General features: G+C 43.9%; 1 protein-coding gene across 1 annotated transcript in view; it reads right to left on the reverse strand.

The window, feature by feature from the left end:
* Positions 1-16,537: 16,537 nt before the first annotated feature.
* Positions 16,538-24,660, reverse strand: part of Aplf (aprataxin and PNKP like factor) — a 49,916-nt gene continuing 41,793 nt past the window's right edge. The window contains 2 exon segments of the mRNA XM_051154670.1: positions 16,538-16,843; positions 22,892-22,938. Of these exon segments, the coding sequence (XP_051010627.1) occupies positions 16,656-16,843; positions 22,892-22,938 (235 nt within the window). The 3' untranslated portion in view covers positions 16,538-16,655.

The following is a 24,660-nucleotide window of genomic DNA, read 5'->3' on the forward strand; positions in this document are numbered from 1 at the left end:
ACCTTGTTCACAGGCTTCATGTTAAATGGTAATGTAACTTTTTATTAATCCTTCATTTAGATGACTACACGCTGTATTCAACTGCCTGTGTCCCTTGGCAAATAACTAGAGGAAAAAAAATAATATAAGATCTAAAGATATAAAAGTTTAAGTTAGGAGGATCTAAAATATTAAAAAGTATAAAAGGGTGTCTTATAGATGCTAGAAAGTCTAAGAAAGTCTTTAAAAGTTGGTAATAAAAAAGTATGTGAGGGTCTAAGAAAGTGTTTAAATGGTAAGTGCAAGTAACAAAGGCTAAAAGATGTTTTTAAAAGTTTTAAGGTACATAAATACAAGTTACAGGCTTAAATACACACACACACACACACACACACACACACACACACACACACGATCAATAAAGTTCTGATAAGGTGCTAGAGCACTGACTGCTTATTATTCAGTCCCAAGCTCAATAGTTTAATTTCCCTTCGGTTGTATTCTAAATACAGACTTAAGGATGCTTCTCATCATGCTAAAAACATGTCTGTCCAATCTGTATATCAAGTCTTCTAGACTGTATTTTTCTTAGCAGATCTTCACCTGGCTAACAAATTCCCTCCAGGGATCATCTGTGGATTGCAAGCTGCTGAGATCTGGATCTGTTAAAAGCTGATGTAAACCAGTCCTGCAGATATGACCGGTTGCAGATGGCATCAATTCCCACAGGCCAAACTTACCCTCCAACTGGTGTCTAGAAGCAGAACTTCTGTGGGAACAATTCCAGACACCCTTGGGAGCCTTTGTAAACAGTCCTTTACTGTTGGGGTAGGAACAGACCAATATCTGGTACCCCCTTAACAACACATGGTGGTCCTGTTCCTCTGGCTTGACCCCCTGTGTGTACGGTAAGCTGCTCTCCGATTCTTACTGCCTGCTAGTACAGTTGATTCCCCGGCTCATTTATCACAACCACCAGTAGTTTCTCCTGGCCTTTGATCCATTTAGCCAAAGTCATATGAGAAACAAAAGAGAGCCCATAACAGCTAGAACTCTCGCAGTGCTCCTAGGGCTAGGGGCTGCAGGGGGCAGGAACAGGCATCTTCTCACTACTTCTTCAGGACAAACATTATAGTCAGTTAAGGGAATCTATAGACTCAGACATCCAATGATTAGAGAACTCCATTTCAGGTTTAGAACAAAACCTTTTGGCAGAGGTGGTTCTTCAGAACAGAAAGGGGCTCGACTTGGTGTTCCTACAACAAAGAGGGTTGTGTGCAGCGCTCAGAGAAGAATTTTTTTTTTTTTTTTTTTTTTAATGTCAATAGGTCTGACATTATAAAAGAAGCCTTGACTAAAGTCAGGGAAGGTCTAAAAATGAGATGCAGGGAGGGAGAAGCCAAGTCAGGATAGTTTAAAACTAACAACTTTGATATCCACCCTCCTGGGCCCGTTAATTATTCTACCACTGTTAGTCACCTTCAGGCCATGCTTACTAAATAAATTATTAACATATATTAAACAAAGGCTGAGCACCATTCAGTTAATGGTGCTACGGTCACAGTACCAGAGACTGGCTACTGGTGAAACCGTTAATGACCTCTACATGTTCCTAGTCTCCATAATCCTCAACAGGAGCTTTCAAGAACCACCAGGAGCTGCAAAATACTGGACCCCTGACCTCCTGGGGCTTGAGAGAAACAGGCCAGCCCGGCTAGATAACTGCTGCATCTTGTCCCCACATTAAAACTTCCAGACCTTCTAACCCCCAATGACGACCCTATGCCAGCATCAAAGCAGCTACATAAGATGAGATCTCTGTCCATACTCCCAATTAAAGGACTGAAATAGGTTAATTGTTGCATCTCAAGGATTAAAGATAAGTTCCCTCTTAGAAAGAGGGGAATGTGAGGCCTAAAAGATTGGCTAAACCCCAGTATAAGAGACAAGCAGTTAGACAGACCAGGGAGTGCATTCCGTCCTGAGCTAACATGATACCTTTCCTGTAGACTCACTCAATTTTCTTAACCAGAATATTTTATTAACAACTTAGTGACCGAGCCTACGTCAGTTATAACCCAATTAACCAAAACAGTAGGAAATGAGGATTAATGAACAGAATAACAAAACCTTAAGGATATCAGTTCCGAGGAAGGGTTCTCCGGTCAGGAGCCGCAGGATTTCTTCCACTGGAACCTGGGGTAACCAGACCCCAGAGCCTCAGCAGGAGCCGGAGCTCTGAAGCCTTCCCTCGAGCGATTCTCTCTAGAGCATCTTGAATGGCAGCGATGAACAGCCAAAACTATCCCAAGTCTCCAACCCGCCCCGCCACCAGTTCTGGGCTCATTTATATATCTCCTCCCAGAGTCGGGTCACAGGATCTTTTCAGCTGGCAACAATTAAGCTCCTGCACAAGGTGGTTGCTCTTCTAGTGAATTAACCTCACCTGTTCTCTCACGAGACTGTTCCGATCTCACACTTGGGGTCCCAAAGAACAGGTTTCTCTCCTTCACTTTCCCTAGCAAACCACCCTAACAGCCATTAAAACCAAGGCCACCGGAACCACATATGGCCTTGGTGCCTATCTACAGGCCACAAAGTCCTTTGAAGAAACAGTCTTAAAAGGTAGGAAAACCACTGTAAAGAGATTTGAGCTCACAGCTTTAAGGAAGAACCCCACCAGAGATAGTGTTATCTAGAAATTGACTTGAAGGGCCCCACCAGAGATAGGGTTACTAAGAAAAAAAACACTTGCCAGGACAAATGGTGAACAAAGAGAACAAAGAAAGTCGTGAACAGTCTTGGCGCCTTTTTCTGTAACCTGTCACCTTTGGACATTAGACCCCCTTACGTTACTCAACCAATAGATGATTGCCAAATTAAGATCCCCTCCCCCCACTTTAGGGGCATTGGGAGAAAAGGGACTTATAAAAGGTCCCCAGGTCAACACCCCTGGGTCACTTCTGGATACTATTGAATTGGTGTTGAATCGATCCAGCTCGAGATGAAACATTAAAGATTCCTCTTGCAATTACACTGGTTTCCGGTCTTTGTAGTCCTTTTAGGGGGTCCCGAGATCTGGCACAACAATAAAAACCAGACCTCACACACTTTGTAACTTTAGGCAGGGAAGGGTGTGCCCACGTGAGGGTACTGATTAATTCCTGAACGCGTTACTAATTATGGCCAGATTCAGAAGTTGAAAAGCATTTGCCTGAGTTCTCCACGGTGGCAGGTAAGTCATGACTGCTATGGAGCATGCGGGGAAAACAGTTATGGTCATTTGACACCTTCTTAACCTATCTCTGCTCTTATTTTTCTCTTGTAATTTTGGTGAGTTCATTCCACACTAGTCTAAGTTGCCAACTCCAAAGCAGGAATAGGCTACAGAAAGTGGGACCACCCCTGGTGGCTTGACAGTGGCAGTAGCTACACATAGTTTGTATGCTGTTTATTCCGCTGTCTTTCTTCTCTGTTTTACTGAAATGATATAGTTAGTCTATTATAAATTTTAAATGTTAACTACCACACTTTGTAATTTCCTGTTTTTAGTTGTATGATTCAGTAACAAATATTCTGTATTTTTAATACTTTTGAATTTATCCACTTGTATGTGTGTGTGTGTGTGTATGTGTGCGTGTGTGTGTGTGTGTGTGTGTGTGTGTGTGCGCGCGCGCGCGTGCGCGCGAGCACGCGCACTTTATACATGGGGTCATTAGAGGGACAGTCCATCACACTTCCTCAGTCAAGGCGAAGCTGACACCACTCTTGCCCAACAGACCTTCAGTCACTACACTGACACAGAAATACCTTCTGAGGCTGTTGGGGGCCTGAACGTTACTGCAAGGAAAGTGCAGGGTGTGAGATAACTTGAATGCTTACGGCATGATCAGTCACATGTCCAATTGCTTTTAATGTTTTTTCAGATACAGTGATGAGTATAGAGAAGAAACTGACTTTTCCAAATTAGCTTGAATTAGATAAAACATGATTAAAAAAAAAAACAAAACCCTAAAAGCTTTGAAACCTTAACAATTAAATAGCCAAGCATGTGTCTAACACCTGTGACGGTCTGGGGTTTCCTCTTGCACTCTTCCACACTGCAGCACACTTGAAGACACACTCTGCCCCCACACATGCAAGATAATCAGTATCTCCCATTGGAGTTTGTTTTTAACATTGAGTAATTTGGGTGCCACAGGTGGCTATGCCAGAAATGTCTACAGTGTCATCACTGTGTTGCCGACAACCTCCCTCTTAGCTAAGATGGACCTGGATTTTGCTGGCTATGGATAGGCTCTGTACCCAGCCCTACGCTAAGCGTTCTGTGAGCATACAGACAGCCCTCACCCTCATGTACTGCAACCAACCAAGCTTCCCCTGTTGGGTGAGGCCCCTCAGCTGGAAACCCGGAATCCTGCAAATGTCCTCGGTGACACTTGTTTTTCCTTCTCAGTGCTAAGGATTCACATCACAAATTCATTTGTAATAGTCAATGGCTGCCTCAAAAAGAGGAACCATCTGCATCTGACACTTTGAAATCTGTACCTCTGCACCCATTTCTAATTATCCTACAGAATGAACCCCTTTGGAAAGGTGACAGAAGTGGTCATCTGCTGGAGATATTTTAGGAAAGGAATAGCCTCCGGTAGCCCCCTGCTCTCCTTCCCTTCTTCTTCTTCTTCTTCTTCTTCTTCTTCTTCTTCTTCTTCTTCTTCTTCTGTTCTTCTTCTTCCCCTCCTCCTCCTCCTCTTCTTGTCTTTTGTTTCTTTTTCCTTTTTCTTCCCCCTCCCCTTTCTTCTTCCTACCACTTATCCTTATCTTTCCTAGGCCTGGAACAGACTCCCAAGCTCAGTAGTCTAGGCTCACTTAGAAAAGAAAAGTATACTATCCTGGTAGTCACTTGGGGGATTTTTGTTGCTAACAGAGCTACAAGGAGGCAGTCAGTACAACACTAGGCCTGACTCCTACAAATGACAGGGATCTTGTCAAACAACATTGTCTTACTCTAAACTATTCCTCTGAAACGACCCTGCCCCCATTTATCTTACAAGTTCTTACAACAAAATATCTTACTAAAGAGACTTAGGAAGAAAGGGTTTATTTTGGCTCCAATCTTTAGGGTTTGGTCCAAAAGCGTCATGGTGGCAGGAGCTTGAGGCAGTGGGTCACACTGCATTCACAGTCAGGACACAGGGAGCCATGAAATGCTTAGCTAGCTCTCTTTTTGTACAGTGCGGGCCTCCAGCCCAGGGAATGGTGCCTCTCATGCTCATGGTGGGTCTCCCCACTCCAGCTATCTTTATTCAGATATTACCTCAAGAATATGCTCCTGGAGGGCCTAGAACCTGCCAAGTTGACCATCAATACTAACCATCACAAGTCCATCCCTTGTCAACTTGACACCCAAAATGTTCACTTTTAAGTCCCTTTAGCAACCCCGTGATAATTTCTATACAAACACGTCTCAGAACCCATCCCAAAGCAAGGAAGATGGGCTGATCTAGCCTGAACTGGTTTGGGGTGGGGTAAGAGCAAGGAGGTAAAATGTGTCCTCCAAGTGAACTTCTAGGGAGAATCCCCTACTTAACTGTCTTGTGTCTGCATGTAGTTGGGTGTGCATATGATTAAAATCAAATGTGTTACAGGAATGGACATGCACAAAGGCTGATACAACCTGAGCCTGCCAATTCAACCACCACAGTCACTACACCCCTTAGCAGCCAAATTCTTCCTCCTCTCAGACACCATAAAGAGAAGTCACAAACAGTAACCTGGACCTTGGAGTGCTCTCACTCACACCATTCCTGGCGGCACTTTCTGACCTTTATCACAACTTGGTTTTTGAACAGTTTTCTTGTGACTTTGCACTCTGAGTGCTTTTACTCCAAGTCTTGAGTAAGGGACCAAGAACCTGGGCACAGTTAGCCCAGATACTGACCACTGTAACAGCTCTGTAGCTAGCATCGGCGCTTATAACGGGGTCAACCAAGAATCCTGAGTCGGCTTGCCAGCTCTGCACCTGTAGCGCACACAGCATCGCTCTGTGAGGGGCTTTCCTTGGTGGATCTCCCAGGGTTCTGGCATTTCCAACATCCTGGGTTCTCCATTGCAGCTCAGGCTTCACAGCTTCATGCAGTGGCCTCTCAGAGCCTCCCTGAAGGGACTGTGACATTGCCACACATAGCCTGGCCTCAGCTGCTCTCTGAAGCCATGGAGCAAGACTTCATAGGGGCCAAATTTTGCATCTTTCGTGCCTGAAGAACTGGCTCTACATAGATGGCGCTAAGTCTGACATGAGCTGGCGATGTCGCCTATGTTCCTGAGACCACAGCTGTGTCCCTTTCTGTGCTGAAGCCGAGCACATTGCCAGGACATTGGCTTTTGAGTGCTTACAGGACCCTTCTCCTGCACTGTGAACTCAGGCTCTGTCTTTTCAACTAAGTTTGCATCCTTACCATTTAGAGCCTTTTGAGGGTAGGGGCTTGCCCTGAGGCACATTTGCTGTTGTCCTGTTGCTTAGCAGGTTGCTTCTCTTTAACAGATATAGTCTCTATTTTAACATGCTCCTTGGCATCAACTCTTAACTTTTTTACACTTTTCCTCCTCAACGGACTGCACATAGATAGATAGATAAAGACTGCACATAGATAGATAGATAGATAGATAGATAGATAGATAGACAGACAGACAGATGGTAGATGATAGGTAGGTAGATAGATAGATAGATGTTGATATAGATATAACAAAAATTCAGGAAGTAGTAATAAACAGTAGCTGTGCACAGGTTTCATGTTATTCAAGTTCTCAAGGTATGGGCAGAATGAAGCAAGACTCTTGCCCAAACCATCCCACAAAATGGCCCCTAGCCCCAGTTCCTGACAGATGCCTTGTCCCCCCCTGAAGCCACATGAATCTGGCTTCTATAGTCTGCATTTTTTCTCTTTCTTCTGTTTTTTCCGAATCCCATCCGAATGACCCATTCAAGAACTTTTCTAGCCCAAAGTTGTAAACGCTTCTACGGTTTCCCCCCTAAAGGCAGTTCTAAAGGCCTAAGAGCCACATGGCAGAGTTAATAACAGCAGCGCCCCTGTTCTCAGCACCAGTCATATTACTTGGTCACTTAACGTGTTGCGTGAGGAAGGGTAGGCTTGTGTCAGTTCACACCTCCAGGGTCTTGCATCCCAACTTTCTATAAACTGAAACATTCCACTCTGGGGGCAGTGCCATGAAAGACCCTGAAAGTTCTAAAAGGAGACTCACTCCTTCAGACTTAGGAAGTGAACAACTCTGGTCTAAGGCAATCCTGGAATCCTCTCAGAGTCACCGGCCCCACCCTCACCATGGTTACGTAAGCAGTAAAGAGCACAGAAGACACTAGAGCCTGATGTGCTGCCCACCGGTTGTGCAGTGTCCTCTGGGGGCTCAGTTTTTGTGAGCTGTCACTCATCCTGAGGTGGGCTTCTGGTGATGCAGGGACTTTAACAAGAAACACCGCATCCACACTCCTGTAAGTAGCCTCAATGAACTCATTGGCTTATCAAGTTGGACTTCGGTGGTACCATTACTTTGGCCTAGTGTGGACTCCGTATCTGGAGTGAGATGGTCGCTTACATCGCCCAAGAATGGTATCACATAGCACAGGGTTCAGTCTGTCAGGACGGAGCTGCAGACACTGGACCACACTGCATCTTCGGGCCAGAAGCAGAAAGCCCCAACAGCTGCTGTTTAGCTAGACTTTTCCTTCTTAGAACACTAGCCCAGATCATGATTCCGCCCACATCGAGGGTGGGTGAGCCTTATTCTCACCTCAGTGACCCTAATTAAGATAATCCCTCACAGGCATGCCCAGAGGCTGGCCTACGTCATTGTAGTTCCTGTCAAGTGGACACTAAATATTAACCATCACATCCCATTGTATTCGCCTTCCGATTCTATGCATCATCCAAGCTGAATGTCATAGAGCCCTGTGCCATGCTGGGTGGTGGAATGCTGTCACCCTGTATTTGATGGTAAACTGCACTGCATTTCTACATTGTGTGTGTGTGTGTGTTCGAGCATATGTGTACGCATGTGTATGTGTGTTACAATAAATTCGTACACATATTCCATACATAGTAACTGTTCTTAATGTCATTCCTGTCCACTGCTTGGAAATTCATCTTACCCTCCCTTTGAGTTGCCTACCCTGAGAAATTCCAGCCTTGGTGCTTGAATCTGGCTCTGGGCCCAAGAGATTAGTTACTGCATTTTTATGTATAGACTGGTTGAAAGAAGCAGTTTCCAGGCTGGCAAGAGATAGCTCCTCACCCTGTACAAACATGAGGTTAGGTCAGTTTAGAACCAAGCCAGAAGCAGGCTCCTGCAGAGCCAAGTTCACACAACAGAAGGGAAGCCGCCAGTATAAGAAGGATTAGTATGTCGGAGCTCACTGTCCTGTCTCCAGCGAGTGTTACCATAGCCTGTCCCATAGCCTGTCCCAACTTCCCTCCCAACAGCTGCCGCTTCCGGCTGCACATACATCTGTAACAGGCTAAACACACTGGCACGCCACGCTGCACACAGGGCTCTGAAGACCCAAGGACCTTTTCCTTACGAAGTTCCTGTATGCATTTGGAATTCAGGAGGGATTATTGACAAAGTGCTTGCGTGACCACATAAATTCCTAGACATTGTCTCAGGAAATAGCCAGACCATCACGTAGAGTTAGTCAGACATTCTAAGACCAGTGTTAACTTTACCTCAACAACAAACATGGACCACGGCTAGGTGCTCCAGAGCGCTAATTCCTAGAAGCTGTTTTACACAGAATGGAAAACAGCTAAGCCGTGAAAGCACTGTGTCTTCCCGGTGGCATGGCTAATCTTTAGACATGGTGACTGGCAGCATGGTGAGATGTCAGTCATTTAGAAACAAGTACTGAATCTGCCAGGCCTCCATCAGAGACTCCTAATTAGTCCTTCCAAGCAACTAAATTGTATCTCCTGTCAATTAGTACTTACCTTTTTGCACAATCCAAAGTGGCAAATTTCTCCAACAGCTAATCAAGGGTGCTTGCTATGTTTTTGCTTAATCTCAGTTTTGGAACAAATAACTTGTCTTTTAAAGCCAAAGAGATGAGTTCCAGTGATAAGCTTTCATTAAGCCAGCATCACTACAGCTAAAGCATAGTCTGCACTCCCTGCCTACGCACCGGGGTGAGGGTGCGGTGTGCTGTGGCAATCAGTCCAAGTTCTTCAGCTTGCCTTTGTTTTGTTTGCCATCCTCCCAGCCATGCTGCGCAGGTGAGTACTCAGTGTCCACTGCTGACCCAGCAATGTTGACACTGTGACAGCGTCCAGGCCCCGGGCTGTCCAGGAGGAACCAGACCTATCTATGTCATCATGGGATGGAGCACAGAGAGTGAGCAGATCTCCAGAAGATGCGGTAGCTTCTGGGGTGAAGATGCATCACTCAGTGGCTCACCCGATCTTACCTCTCCATCCCTGCCCCCCACCCCCGATTCCACCAACTCCCCCACTCCATGTTGCCCTACAAAGCTATGCCGAAAGTTCCTGGAGTTTGGGAAATACAATGAAAGTCCAGGCATCAGAAGTGGGCCAGGATATTCATTGTTTAACCCGTGACAAAGGGATATGCCTGGGATCCATAAGAGCTCCTAAAATTCTAACAGTTGAACAGTTTTTGTTTTACGTTCTAGCAGAAGATGGGCAATGGCTGAGGAGCGTTAGTCAAACTTAGCAAAACAGACTGTTGATAGAAACACCTCTGCATCACCAGAAATAACTGAGGGCTTCATCGGGAAATCGCATGACATCTCTTTCACTTCCAGAATCAAACATAATGCCCAGAGACATATATTTGGGGCAGAAGTGTTACTCAAACACATTTTGAAATGATTCAGGCGGGAAACTGGTATGTACTGAATCTGACAGTCCACTCCTAGGGCCCCGCCCCCGCTACGGCCATCCTTATTTGCAGGATAGCCCTACAGCAGCTATGTACATACTCTCACTTTCTGTTTATGTGTAAATACATTATACAGAATGTAACTTTGCATATTATTATGCTGGGCTCACTATTCACCTTGGAGCCATGAGTTAGCTCTATAATTTTTAAATATTTTTACATCTACATTTATATCATTACACATATATGAAATAAACCACATACAGCAAGAACCATGAAACAACCAGGAATTACACTATCATTTTTAACTTACCCCTACTCCCATGGAGTAGGTTGCTTCCTTTTGTATTACTGTGTTGTTTGCTTGTTTTCCTCTCCTCAATTAGCACGGATAGAGCCATATTTCTTGGTGTTATTCATCTGTATAGTGGGTTCAAATGTGTCTGAAGGACAGCTTCCTAAAATAGGAATAGTTGAGTCAAACACTCCTATATTAGCAGATCAGACTAAACTGACTTCTACAAAGAGCTGACCAATCAGCACTTGTCACTGAAAATTTTAAGTGCCTAGATCTGAAAGATCTGAATGATCAAGAACCGTTTCCTCATGTCTGCATCTGGCGTCACTGCATATGTTTGTCCCTCGTTCCCATGTGGCCACACATAAACCTTTTCCTGTTTTTTTGTTTTGTTTGTTGTTGTTGTAATTCTGTAACTGGCATAAGGGGTCAGGTGGCCAAGCACGACTTGAGGGTGCTGCTGGAACCCAGGCTTAATCCTAAAGACTCCCAGCTACACGACAGAGTGTGTGGATCCATCACTGGCACCAAAGCCCCTCGAGGCTGCAGGATAAGCCGTGCCAGGTCCAGCATCTCCCTGCAGGGCTGGCTGGGGTAGCAAGCCAGTCGTCTGGATTTTCTATGTTCACACTGCGATCAGCTTTTAAGGTTTTCGGTGCTGCTTTGGGTGTCTTAAAGAATTGCAGGGCCCCACATTTCCCCGCATCTTAAGGTTTATAACAGGAAAGCTATTTTATGAATTAGAGCTTAGTAGACTTCACCTGTAAAGCCAAGGATTCAGTGAGCGAGCAGCTGGCCTCTGCATCCTTCCTATTGCTTGGGTCCTAGTAAGATTTTTTTTTAAATCTCTCCAGAAGTAAAGTTTTAAAATTGTGTTTTTCGGAAGTTATGTAGATCTGCAAACTGAGAGAAAATTATACATGCCCCTTTGCAAAATTTAAAATACCCATATTTACAGTTGAAACCCTTTCCATCTCTAATTCTTGCCATGTCTTGTGAATAGCTGTCTATTTTATTGATCATTTTAAAGACTTTTTGGGGGGCTTTATTAATTAAGTCTACTGCTTTTTTTAGTCCTTTATCTTAAGATTTTTACTTTAGTCTGTCTTGCTTTTCCTGGTTTAATATAGATACTTTTGTCTGGCTTTCGGGGTAAAACACCCAGTTCATTTATTTTTAATCTTTTCTCTTATACATTGAAAACAAAATATTCACCAAGCATACAGTTGTGTGTCACACAATGTTATCACTATTTCTAACTTACAGTTTGCATCTGATATTTTTTATATTGATTTTACTCAGAAGATTAAAACTTCGTATTGGTTAGCGTTGCAGCGTACTTAGATTTTTGTATAACTACAGTCCCTCTGTTGAGACCTAACTTTAGTTTTTAGCATAACTGTAGCTCCTCTGCTAACACCTGCTTTCATCTTTAGCATAGCTGAAGCCATTTTGATCTTTAATCTCCATTTTGATCACAGGGTGAAATAGAGTTCAAGTTCTCAGGCTCTGCCGGCCTAAGAACAGCCTTGACTTACAACCCAACAACTCAGTACTTGTTGCTTGGAATAAAACGATAGATGTTAAACACGTGTTCCGCTTGAGTTAAAGATAAATGTATGTTCTGTTAGTTAAACTGCCACACCCTGCTATGTCCCTTTCTCCTGGGAAGCTGGAAAGTCCCCCCAAAGTACCCCTACCCTAAATCCCAGCCAATCAGCTTAAAATGCTTTGTCTAGAATGATTCTTCTTGCTTGGCAACACACAATACACCCAGAATAGAACTGATTCTTCCTGCTTGGCTTTGGTCTTTTTGCTTTAAAAACTCAGAGAACAGCTCAGCTTGTCAGTTTGGCTCCCGAGTCCACTCTGTCCCTGACTAGTCAGTCTTTGTTCAGTGTTCAATAAAGTTTCATCATTCTGAGTCTGGTGTCGGGATGGCCAGTGTGGGCTATTCTGGAACCCCAACAGTTAGTGTGGCGACTAATGGCATCAAGTTAAGAGAATCTAGAATCTCCCTTTTCCTTCCCCTTCTTGCCTTCCTTTCCTTTCTTCGGCAAGGGATCCTGGATGTATAAATGATGAGCACTTCAAGCATCCATCACTTTCTGCTTCTTGAGTGAACACAGATGCGATGTGATCAGTCCCCGCTGCCTCAGCTTCTCCACCATGACGGACTGTGACTCTTGAACTGTGAGCCAGAATAAGTCCTCTCCTTCTTAGGTCGCGTTAGTCCCTAAGTATCTTAGCGCGGCCACCAGGTAATGAAACTAAGGACAGGCTTATTCTTCTTATCCTCTAGGTGTTTGCTACTGCGGGTCTCCATCCAGGGCTCCACAGATGTGATTCTCCCCTCCACAAACAAGTTCTCTGGCTATAGCTAGCTGGCAGTGTGAGAGGCTGAGCTCAGACCTAGTGGAGTTTAAGATGTGAAGATTACTATAGGATGCTGACGAAAGCCTTGAACTTGTCTTTTTGTTTTGTTTTTGTTTTTTGGCTTTTTTGAGACAGGGTCTCTCAGCGTTAGCCTTGGCTGTCCTGGACTCATTTTGTAGACCAGGCTGGCTTAGAACTTACAGAGATCTACCTGCCTCTGCCTCCCAAGTGCTGGGATTAATGGTGTGAGCCACCACGTCCGGGCAAAAGCCTTGAACTTGTAGTTTGACTTCAGTGTATTTGCAGCTGCTCCTACCATCATCTATCATGAAAATGAATGTCTCACAGACTAATCCTAAGCTTGGGTATCATTTTCCTTTGAGACGCTTGGACCTCACTGTTGGGGCCAGGCTGCTGACTGGTGACCCACATAAGAGGCTCACTCTTCCTGTCTTCTATCCCCCTCAACAGCATCTCATCCTTAATGCCAGACTGCAGCGTGAAGATCTGTTTGTTTGGCACTAGTACTGATGCTCATCTGAGAAGCTCTGACTCAAAGGTTTGTGACGGAGCCAGAACTTATCCTTTGAGAGATTTTCAGAAGGAATTATGATGCACAACCAAGTTGAAAATCATTTTTAATGAATGTATATTAAAATATATACATAATAACAAATAAATAAAAGCTAAGAATTTGAGGGCAGTACATGGATTTGAGGGGAAGGGAGAGGGGAAATCACTGTATTACGTATTTTTCTGTTGCTGTAATAAAAACATTATGACGAAGGCAACTTATGAAAGGAAGGGTTTATGTAGGCTTTCAGTCCCAGAGGGATAAGGAGCTATCACCACCATGGGTGGGGAACATGGGAGCAGGCAGGCAGGCAGGCAGGGCACTGAAGCAGCAGCTCACAACCAGATGCACAAACAAGAAGCAGAGAGTACCCTGGGTATGGCAGGAGGCTTTTAAACCTCAAAGCCCATCCCCAGCAACATATTTCCTCCAACAAGACCACACTTCCTAATCCTCTCCAAACAGTTCATCAACTGGGGACCATTCAAACATGAGTCTATGGGGGCCATTCTCATTTAAACTACTACAATGATGCAATTATAACTTTTAAAGATATAAATTTAAATTTAAACTAAATGCTAATTTTCAAAGTCTTTTTTCCCACCAGTCCCTGTGTTCTCTTTGTCACAATGCAACAAAAACAAATATCTTATGATTGAGGCTGGGACAGTTTAAATTCAGTTAATACTGTGTTAGATAGCACGGTCCTTAACTGATGTTTAGGACAATTAATTTTTTAAAAAAGCAAGTTTTAAAACTGAACATAGTGGTGCACATCTTTAATTCCAGCATTTGGAAAGCAGAGGCTGGTGCATCTTTGAGAGTTCAAGGCCAACCTGGTCTGCATAGTGATTTCCAAGACAGCCAGAGTTACATACAAAGAATCTGTCTCAAAATACAAAAACAAACAAGCAAAAAATCAAAACCAAAAACCCAATCAAAATGGTTAAAATCAAATTTTTAAATATTGGTTTTTGAGCTGGGGGTGTGGCTCAGCTAGTAAGGAGTTTGTATGGGACCCAGGATTCAATTCCCAGCACTGCGTAAGTCAGCTGTGGCGGTACATGCCTATAATCCCAGTGCTCATGAGGTGGAGGGAAAACACCCTATATTTGAGGCCATTCTTAGCTTCATAGAGTTACAGGCAGCTCTGAGACTGCCTCAGTGACTCACCTTTTCAGCATGTGCCCTCACGCATTCTTGTTTATTTGCATTCTGCAACCATCACCCCTAATTTAAGAATATTTCTCAACAAGTAACTTTACAGCCACCAGCAGCCTCCCTATCCCCACTCACAAGGCCCCTAACAACTTCTGCTCTTTCTGTGTCTTTCACGGGTTTGTTTGTATCATGGTGGCTTTGGCTAGCTTTTCCCGGCACATTTTCAAGGTTTACACTGTGGCACATATCAGCGCCTCACCGCTTGCTATGGCCAAATATTCCTTAATACAGTTACTGCATTGTTTATCCCCTCATTGGTGGACAGGCACTTGGCATATCGAATGTTTGACTACAAAGAAAAATGCTTTGATAACCTATGAGAATATACAGGGGGAGGTAATCCCCCCCAGGAACAGTCATAGGGGAGGGGAATAATGGGAAAATGGGGGGGGGGAGGAATGGGAGGATACAAGGGATGGGATAAACATTGAGATGTAACAAGAATAAATTAATAAAAAAAAACATTAAAAAAAAAGAATAAAAAATAAATAAAAAAAAAAAAGAAAAATGCTTTGCAGTTACTCGATGGACATGTTTTCAACTCTTTGGATATACACTTGGTGGATGGGTTAAAAGAACCCTTTAAAGGTTTAGTCAGTGCAGGATGGAAATAAGTTCAGAGACTTTCTTCACAGGTTTGTCAACCCCTCAAGAACTAGGAACCAACAGAAGGTGTGAGTATTACTCTTGGCTTGTCAACTTGCTTGGGTCTAGGAGTAGCTAAGACATCGGCCTCTGGGCAGGCCAGTCCCAGAAGGGCTACCTGGGGGAGGGGAGGAGACTGCTAGGGGCAGAAGACAGCAGGTGCAGATCTAAGCCCCCTCCCCCACCTTCATCCCCTGGGAGTGAGCACCGTCAGTCCAGCCCACTTCTACCTCTGCCTCGGCCATCCTTTGCCAACGCTGGAGTATCCACTCTGTGGCCTTCCAAGGTGCAACAAGGACCAGCAGCTCTCTGGAACTCTCTAGGCCACCAGCACCTGATTGGGACTGCTCAGGACTTCACCCAGCCTCATGCACTGGGCAGCTTCTGGTTCTCTGCCTCACTGGAGTGGAAAAGCCATAGGGACTATCCAGCCCTCCCACGGTGGAGAATCTAGAGAATCCCCCATAACATATAGTAACATATATGTTATCAGCTCTGTGCTTCTAGAGAACCTAAGACAGAAGGGAAAGACGAGTTTGCAAATAAGTCAAAGTATAGAGAAATACTGATTTTGTCTTTCATCAGTTTAAGTAAATTTTAGCTTTGTACAATTGCATGGAGAGGTTCACAAGCACTAAGAAAACACAGTCAATACCTTCTGCTCTAAGACGCACATTTTATTCCTCTTAAAGAATGACAAGGTGCTTCTGGCTTGCTGCTTCATGATCTGGTGCACTCCCAGCTCAGGGTGCACAGACTCCACTCACAGTGAAAACTCTAACCTGCTGGAAACGGACAGTTACTGAGGCTGGCTCAAGGACAGGAATGCAAAGACGTGGCACTCCTTGGGGCAGAGGTTTCTTCAGAGCCCTAAGCATGGCAGAGAGCTTGCCCTCTCACCAAACGGAGGAGGCCGTCTGAGAAAACTGTGGCTAGGAGCTTCTCTGCATCCTCGGTGCGATGTCCACAGAGCAAGCAAAGTCATCCATCTGAGAGCAACGAGCCAGCTCCAGAGTTTTCATCTTTGAACGCTCGCTGAATGATGTAGCTGCGGGATGTACAAAAACCGCTTCCTCACACGGTGAGTGCTGCCTCCCTGTAGGTTAACAGGATCATTTCTGCCTTCCTTGTCAATAATTTCCCCAGGACTTAAAGGACACAAGCAGTAAATGAAATCACAAAACCACATCTAATGCATTAGAAAAGTAACGGACACTGCACTGGCTACTGCTTTGTTCCTGTGTAGCTCTGTGAGGGACTCTGTAAACAGCAGTGCAGGGGTGTGCTCCCTCACCGCTCTGTAATCCCCTGGCTAAGCTTACACGGTGCACTATACAGATCCTTGGACAGAAGACCAAAGGTTTGTATAGCCTATGGCTTTTTATTAGCAGTAGGTAAAGTATATGAAAAATATCAGCCCAATGAAAAATATCAGCCCAACCTCTTTGCCTGCTTCCATCGACAGATGTATTAGATAGGCATCAACATGGGCAATAACACACATTCCACCTATTTCACCAAAGGCTGATGTTTCAGTGTTTCAAGTGCAAACAACTATTAAAAGAAGACAGTGATTACTGAAGTGCCTACTCAGTTTCTGGATGCCTCCCATAAAGGAAAAACAAACGTGAGTTTTATATTATTGCAGAAAGGTTACTTTTTCCTTCTCATAAACCTTTTTGCTTCTTTCAAAAGCTCTTCCACGTCTTCCTTCTCTTCATCGCCCTTTCCTGGTTGCCAGTCGGAATCTTCGTCTGTCGGCTCGTACTCCTCATCCTCGTCGTCTGGAAAGCTGTCGTTCAGATCGCTCTCACCATTGTCTTCATCGAGAGCAACTCTGCCTGAAAACAGAACATTGGCAAACACCACAGCAGTCACTATCCACCTGGGGTCAGGGATGCCTCCTAAAATGTCTGCCTACAGCAGGAGTGATTAACATGTAGCTTACTACTATAAGTTTTTAGAACGGCACTAAAGTGATCATTTGTTTCTTATTCTAACTCCCCACACTGTGAGGTCCCTGTGACTAATCTGGCCCATGAGGACCTTCAGTCCCTAATAGCACCACGCCACCCGGTCTTCCTAGTGGGAGAAGGTATTTCCTTCCGGCTACACTCTGTTCCTCCGTGGCCAAAGGTAAAAGTGGTGGCAGCATGCACCACCTGTAAGCAGATGCTTGGAAACCACGTGTAAGAGCCAACTGGGAAGCGTTTTCTCTGGAAATCTCGCTGGCAGGGCAACCCCCAAGCAGCAGGTGCACCAAGTCTGGACTCTCCCCAAATGGCCCCAGGGCCCACCTACCTACCTTCTGACCTTGGACCCCAATTGCTGTAGGAAAAGGTTTCCTGCCAGATCCCTGGACTTTGTTCTCACTCTTTCTGACTCTGAACGCTCTGTCAAAGTAGAGACTCTAATTCTCTGAGAGTCGATCACACTGTCCGGGGAAGATGGCTTCTCCACCGTTCTAGATCCCTGACTTCTCTCCTGCCTGTTAATTCTTTATTACTCTTAATATTTTTGATGCTTTAAAAGCATTACTTTAAATTTTAGCAGCTTCTAAAAAGTATTCACATCTTCACTTTTGTGCATGTTTTTGCTGTTCCTTGAAATGTTCACATGTAATAGGATCGTTATGCCTTCAACGAAAGCCCACGCAATACATCTACTCTTTCATTGCTACAGCCCAATGTTTATATTCCTCTCAATATCACAGCTCATTCCAGAAAGGATATGAGGTATCTTACATTAGCAATAATGCAATAATATAATGCAAATAAAAGTAAAAGCTAAGAATATAAAAAACAGAATATACAAATATCTATTTCAATTCTTAACATAATTATTATGCATTGAGTACAAATTTCTTAACAGCCAAAGCTAAAAAGATTACATAAAAGTATACACAATTCTCATCAAGAGGAAGTGCACGCCTCTTCCCAAGGGAGATACTGCATTACATTTACCGTAGACGTATCTCCTACTGAACCTCTTGAGGAACGCTTCATGTTCGGCTACACTTGACCCATCCTCATATTTCATTTTATGACAAATGTATTTACAAAACAGCTTAGATTTCAAAGTAGCTGGAAGTTGAGGAAGAACATAAGCAAGGAAAGCCAAGCTCCACCCTTTCCCATGCTCCTCTTTCAAATATCTCATATGCTTTTGTTCAACACGAACACATGTGAGCATGTAACGCGTGCTAACATTGAGTATGCCAGTGCTACTTCAACAAACTGCTGTCTTTCAGATCCAGGAAACATCTTAAGGATCCACAAGAAAAATAGACATTAGGGCAAAACCCTGTTGCCTAACCGTCCTGCCACTGCTGGACGCCCTCACCTCACCAATTCCCCCATTTCCAGACTGCCTGTGCTTCAAGCTGGGACTGGTCTCTCATTAGTTCCTTAATGATTCTATTAAATAGCATTTCCCAAGCCTTCCTGTCCATACCTAAGCCCTGACCAAATGCCATGAACTCCAGACTGCCACATGGCTCCTCATATGCTGCCTTCACTCGGGTGACTAAGGCCCTGGAAACTATGGCTCCCAGAACACAGCTCTTGAGTCACCTCACTCACGTCTAATTATCTTGTCGGCAGACGAGTCCCGGGCTCTCCAATCTGTCACCTACGGTCATTTTGATTCTCTCCCAACCTGAAAACGGACTCCACTGTCTGGAATAATCTGGCAGACTCTACCTCCCAAGTGCTCTCACTGCTCCCTTCATCCACCCTAAGGCCCTGATACAGACGCTGCCATCTTCCTCCTGGATGCAGTGCTCTCTTAGCGCCTCCCACTGCTCACTCCAGCCACCTTTCCACTAAGACTCCACAAAGGCCCCAGTAGCTGTCCATCTCACTCGATAACACCGAAAGTCACTTCTGTGTACTTAACCCTGTGGTTCCTCTGCACGCCTCTAATTTCCCCCTCTCCCCCTCCTAAGGCAAGGCCTCACGACGTAACCCGGGCTGGCCCGAACTTGCAGTACCCTGCTTTATGAGCGCTAGGTCGTGGACGTGCTGTTCTCTCTTTTCAGTTCACATTTGTTGTTGGTCCTAGAATAGTCCAAGCACAGTAATAGGTAGGCTTTGGAACTCACTTGGCTTTCTCCCTGCTGCAGGCCTCTGCTCTACTGTCAAAACATCAGAGTGCTTCTTCTCCTGACCTGTTGGAAGGGCACCTTCCTCTAGCCCCAGCACCCTGGCCATTAAGTTTTCTTAGACAGACTTTTCTTCCCTTTCCTTGTTAGTGCTATAAGCACATAACATCATGTGACTGATCAGACATACACTATTCACCACTGTAAAGCTCCACATTATTCCAGCTGTACTGAGGCAGAGAGTCCTAGTCATCACAAGAATCTTGGGGTTTTTTTTCTCCTTTATATTTCATGTCCATAAATGTGTGCGTCTATAATAGGAAGCCTAGAGTCTGATGATGGTAAATTTCCCAAGCTCTGTGCTCTGCTGATGTTCTGAATGAAGAAACATCACTGCTCGGAGGTTCATCTCTTGTTTGTTAACACTGGCCCACAGACACTTCGTTTTCCCTTTGGAGACAGGGGTGGCTGTGTAGCCCACGGTGGCCTCGAAGTTATGATTCTTCTGCTTCAGTCACCAGAGTGACAGAGTAACCCTGGCTACACAAGAGTTAACACAGTTTTAGATGCTGTTATTTATTTATTTATTCATTCATCCATTTATTTGGGGTATGTGTGTGTGCATGCAAGTGTATGCATGAGGTCAGAGGGTCAAAAGACATTTTGTGGGAGTTGGTGCCACCCACTTCCTTTCTGCCCTCTCTCTCATCAGCCCTAGCAGCAAGTATCTTTACCATCTGAGCCATCTAGCTGATCCTAACAAGTGACAAACTCTGTGGAGCCAACTAATAGGCTCTCCTACAGTAGACTCAACTAGCAAGTTGATGTATTAAATAATGCAAACACCACTGAGACTGGAGCCTCCTTCCTTTGTTTTCATTGTTAGCTGTTTCTGTTTAGGAATGTTTGTTTCTGTCTGGCAGTGTAACTGGATCACAGTGGGATTGAAACAACACATAAGCCAGGAACAAGCTGTCTCTACCATAAAAATCCACATTCACATGCGCAGAGCATCTAGAGACCAGTTAAGGGCAAGTTAGAAGCCCTCTGCCGCTCATGTGACTCAAGAGGAAGCTGTGGCTTCGAGGTATCTAGGTTTAAAATGACGAACCAGAAAAGTTTCCACACAGCTGGGACAGCTCTCACTTCTAACAAATTGTAGAGAAATGAAGAAAGAGAGAAATTAATCTACAGATACTTAAGATTAAGATCTGGGTAATGATGAACGCTCAACATTTGGGAGATGAGAAAAACAACTGTCAAAATTCTGTCTTAGATATCTCTTAATTAGGAAAATATAAGAGCCTAAGATTTAATCTAATATTTACAGAATTCAGACCCACAAGTTTTAGAGGAAAAAAAATGTTCTGATTACATCAGCACATGGTGATTTTCAGGTCCACAGAGTTGTTCCCTGCCTACAGCTGTGTTCTAAGATCTCCACTGGGAGCCTGAAGCCAGTTAGCGCGCGCGCACACACACACACACGCACACTAGCACAATACTGAGTCACTCTTTTTACATACACATTCACACACTAACACATACTGAGCCTTACACACTCACATACACATTCACACACTAACCATATACACATGACCACACTCAGAGACATTCACACACTAACACACATATTGAGTCACACACACATTACACATACACTCACATATGCTCACACACATTCACAACTCTCTCTCTCTTTCTCTCTCATTCATTCACTCACACCTCCCTAGGATAAAGTTTAATTTGTAACTGGACATAGTAAGAGATTAACAGCAACACAATAGTGAAATGGAATAAATAAAGCAATAGCAGTTAAGGCTTATGAATTACTTAAGGCTTTTCTATTTGCTATCTTCACACAAATATTGACTGCAAGTAACTGAAATAGTGGAAAGCAAAACAAAGGCTACCTGTGAAACAGTGGTCTAAATGGATACGCTTTTTTGTTGATATTAAGAAAATGAGGCAGAGGCAGGTGTGAGTTTGAGGCCAGCCTGGTCTACAAAGTGAGCCTAGGACAGTCAAGGCTACACAGAGAAACCCTGTCTCGAAAAACAAACAAAACAAAACCAAACAAAGAAAATGTAGCTTTCTAGTACAAAAAAGTTTTTTTAATGTTCACTGTTGTATGTTATAATTATAATCTCACAAAAAATTAAGTTCACTGTTCTAAAGTATATTCTTCATTTAGAAATCAGTTGAAATGAAATTTCAACCAACTTTACAAAGAGTAGTCAGACATTTTAAACTATGTTATATGGTGCACATTAACAGTTTTGGGGTAAATAGTTCCTATTTCTATAAAGATATATAAATGACTTCATATGGGACAATATATTGACATAATTTATCAATAAAATACAGTTAGGTAAAATATTATTACATTATTGCTAGAAAAGTATTAAATGCAGCCCAGTAAAAGAATTTTGTTAAATAACAACCTCTAGACCCTGGCAGCCAAGACGAAGGGTGCGTGTTCCTGGAGGATTCACATGCTGAAGTGGGCTACTACCAAGGAGCTACTCCATGGATTCCTCTTTGTGAGGTCGTCACTTTGGCACAGCTGGTCACGTATGGAGAGAGCATAGTCCTGACAGCACTGCTTACTCTCTCCTTGCAGCAGGGCCTTAGCTGCTGAGTTGGTCTTTGCATTACATACATGGCACAAAGAGGCTGAGATTTATTGAAAGGACAATTCTTAAAGAGTTCAAAAACAGGCAGAGCAAAGGTCAACCGGGCAGCTGAAGGTCTGCACTCTAACAGGGATGCCCACAACCCTGGTGGTACTGCAGAAGGTCCATGTGCTTGGTTCAGAATAATCACGGTTAACAGGGATTTGTCCGAAGGGGAGAGTGAAAGCTAGGCTAGCTGGGAATTCACCCTTTCCTCATGAACCAAAGTTGCCCATTCTTTCCTCAGATGTCAACACTCAGTCTACTGTCCCAGCTTAATAAGAGTGTAACAATTCCTCTAGGTGAGAGAAAATTCCTTGAGAGGGAATAGCTCCCTAAGACAGTATGGTGAAAGGACACAGGTGAGGGGGTGAGTAATAGGGAGTGGGGTAGGGAGGGCACAGGGAGAACGGGACACACCACTGACAGGAATAATGAGCCAACACAGTAAGTATTGTCCAAATCCGGTCCCTGCCCTTGGGCTTTTCTCTTACAGATGTCAGTGTGCTGACATCACTACTCAGGCCAGTTTGATAGTTTGTTCTCGGGTTGTTAAAAATGAAAGATGCCGGGCTGGAGAGATGGCTCAGAGGATAAGAGCACTGTCTGCTTTTCCAAAGGTCCTGAGTTCAATTCCCAACCACCACATGGTGGCTCACAACCATCTGTAATGAGATCTGGTGCCCTCTTCTGGCCTGCAGGCAAAGCACTGTATATGTAATAAATAAATAAATAAATATTTTTTTTAAAAAATGAAAGATGCCAAACAGACATAGGAAAATCATACACACTGGACTATGATTGGGAAGAGCATTTGCTATATAGAATTCACTTATTTGGGACAGGAAATGGGTGTGCTTTCAGGCTGGCCTCAGACTTGAGGCAATCCCCTGCCTCAGCCTCCTAAATGTTGGGATTCTAGGTATGAGTTATCATACTCAGCTTCTGACAGTTTATTAAAAAAAATAACTAAAAACTCATTAAAATAAACTAAGAGAATAATTCAAATCAGCAACAATAATTCACAAACACAACTCTATTTTCTAAATAACTGGTGAATGGGAGAATTCCTCAAAGGCTTCTTTTGAGCTTACTGACGTACAGTTACGTACCTGGAAGTGCACTGTGTCTGTATTCCACCTTGTGCTGGGGGTTCTTCCTGAAAAAGAAAAGGAGGCAGAAATAAGATGGGGTTCTCCAAGGACAGAAAGTGTCGTAATAAAATAGCACGCTCAGTAAGCTGCAAATAAAGTCAGGGCCCAAGATGCATCTTACGAAAAGGTCTGCACCTCCACTCCTTGCCTTCCTTCCCTTCCCTGCTTCTCCTCCACCGTCATTGTCATCATCTATGATGCCCTCTAGCTATTCCGCCATCATTCTCCTCCTCGTCGTCACTGTTGTCATCACCATCTATGATGGGTCTTTCTAGGCATTCCAGGCTTCTCTGGACCCCCTGACCCCGCAGCTTCAACCCCATGGATGGTGAGTGAGGTCACAGGCCTCACCCAGCAGTATTTGTCCTTTCATTACAGTATTCACAGTTTTATAACCATGCCAGGGTCTGTGCTTTTGAACTCAAGAAATGACAGCATAGAGAGAGGGCAGAGAAATTAATGAACTGGATTTAAGGGCTTCATAACAATCAGATGATTAAATCTTCCATTTATAAATTTCAGCACCAGAGTAAATGTACCTGTTCATTCTGATCAGCTAAGACTGTGTACACTGTGTTAAAATGTTCCATAGAAAATTATACTTCTAAAGTATTGTTTTTTCTCTTCTGTGCCTCTGATACCACTAAATAAAAGATGTAATTTCTAATCATGCGGAACCATCTGATTTATAAATAGTTGTTTCCTGGTTTTTAAGTATTATCTAATATTTTACATTTGCTCCAAGCATTTTCCTTATTCCAGGCAATAGGAAGTCATTATAACAACATAACTTTAAATTAAGTAATAAGATTTAGAAAGATACAATGTCATTGCATGCAAGTTGTAACGACAGACCTATTTTCTTGACAGATTTTAATGCTAATTTTAAGAGTCGGAACTGAAATCCCTAAAATCTTTATAACATTTCGCATGAGCCTCTGTAATGTCCAAGTCTCTGTGTGCTGTCCAGTGCATTGCATGGTGACTGTATGTGGGTACTGGGGCTGAGAAACTGATTTTTAAATTTTTTTTGTTAATTTAATTAAATTATAGCTACCTTGATTAGCATATTGAACAACACAAACTTTAAAAAAACAAACATAGTGGATCTCCCTGCATACACAACACAACTTAAAATTGAGTTTTAAAACTCCCAGAATGAAACATCCTCTATGGACTTTCAGAAAAAGTAAAACCTCTATAGGTGGGAATGTTACTATTGAAAGGAGGGTAGAGCCTAACCCAGAAGCATCTGGTCAGAAGCCTGGCTAGCACCTCTCAGGAGCTCAGCTCCAGCCGCCCTGTCTGAGGAGGGCGAGCAACAGAGCTCACGGGGCAGATGAAGCTGCAGCTTGGTAGGTGGATCAGCCAGACTTCCTGCTGAGGCCGGCCCGTGCGGGTGTCTGTGGCATTTCCTAATGGTGATACCTCTTTTCACAACTCTTCCTGTGGGTGAGCATTAAGCAGTGCAAGAGTGCAACTGTGCAGCTAATTAGGGTCATAACGCAACAGGCTTGAGGCCTGGAAGAGTCTGCATGAGATTATGCTGGGGTAATTAACCTAAGCCTGACCTCCTGCCAGAGCGGAAACTTGAACCTCGAGGAAAATGAACGAGACCACTGACGTGTGCTTCAGGGAGCTGCCAACGGGCAAACCCCTCTGCAGCGCCTTCCCTGCTGAGCACGCGGGTGCCGGTCACCGCCTAGTAAACTCAGCTCCCAGTAAAA

Source organism: Acomys russatus, chromosome 13 (genome assembly GCF_903995435.1).
Source record: "Acomys russatus chromosome 13, mAcoRus1.1, whole genome shotgun sequence".
NCBI lineage: Eukaryota > Metazoa > Chordata > Mammalia > Rodentia > Muridae > Acomys > Acomys russatus.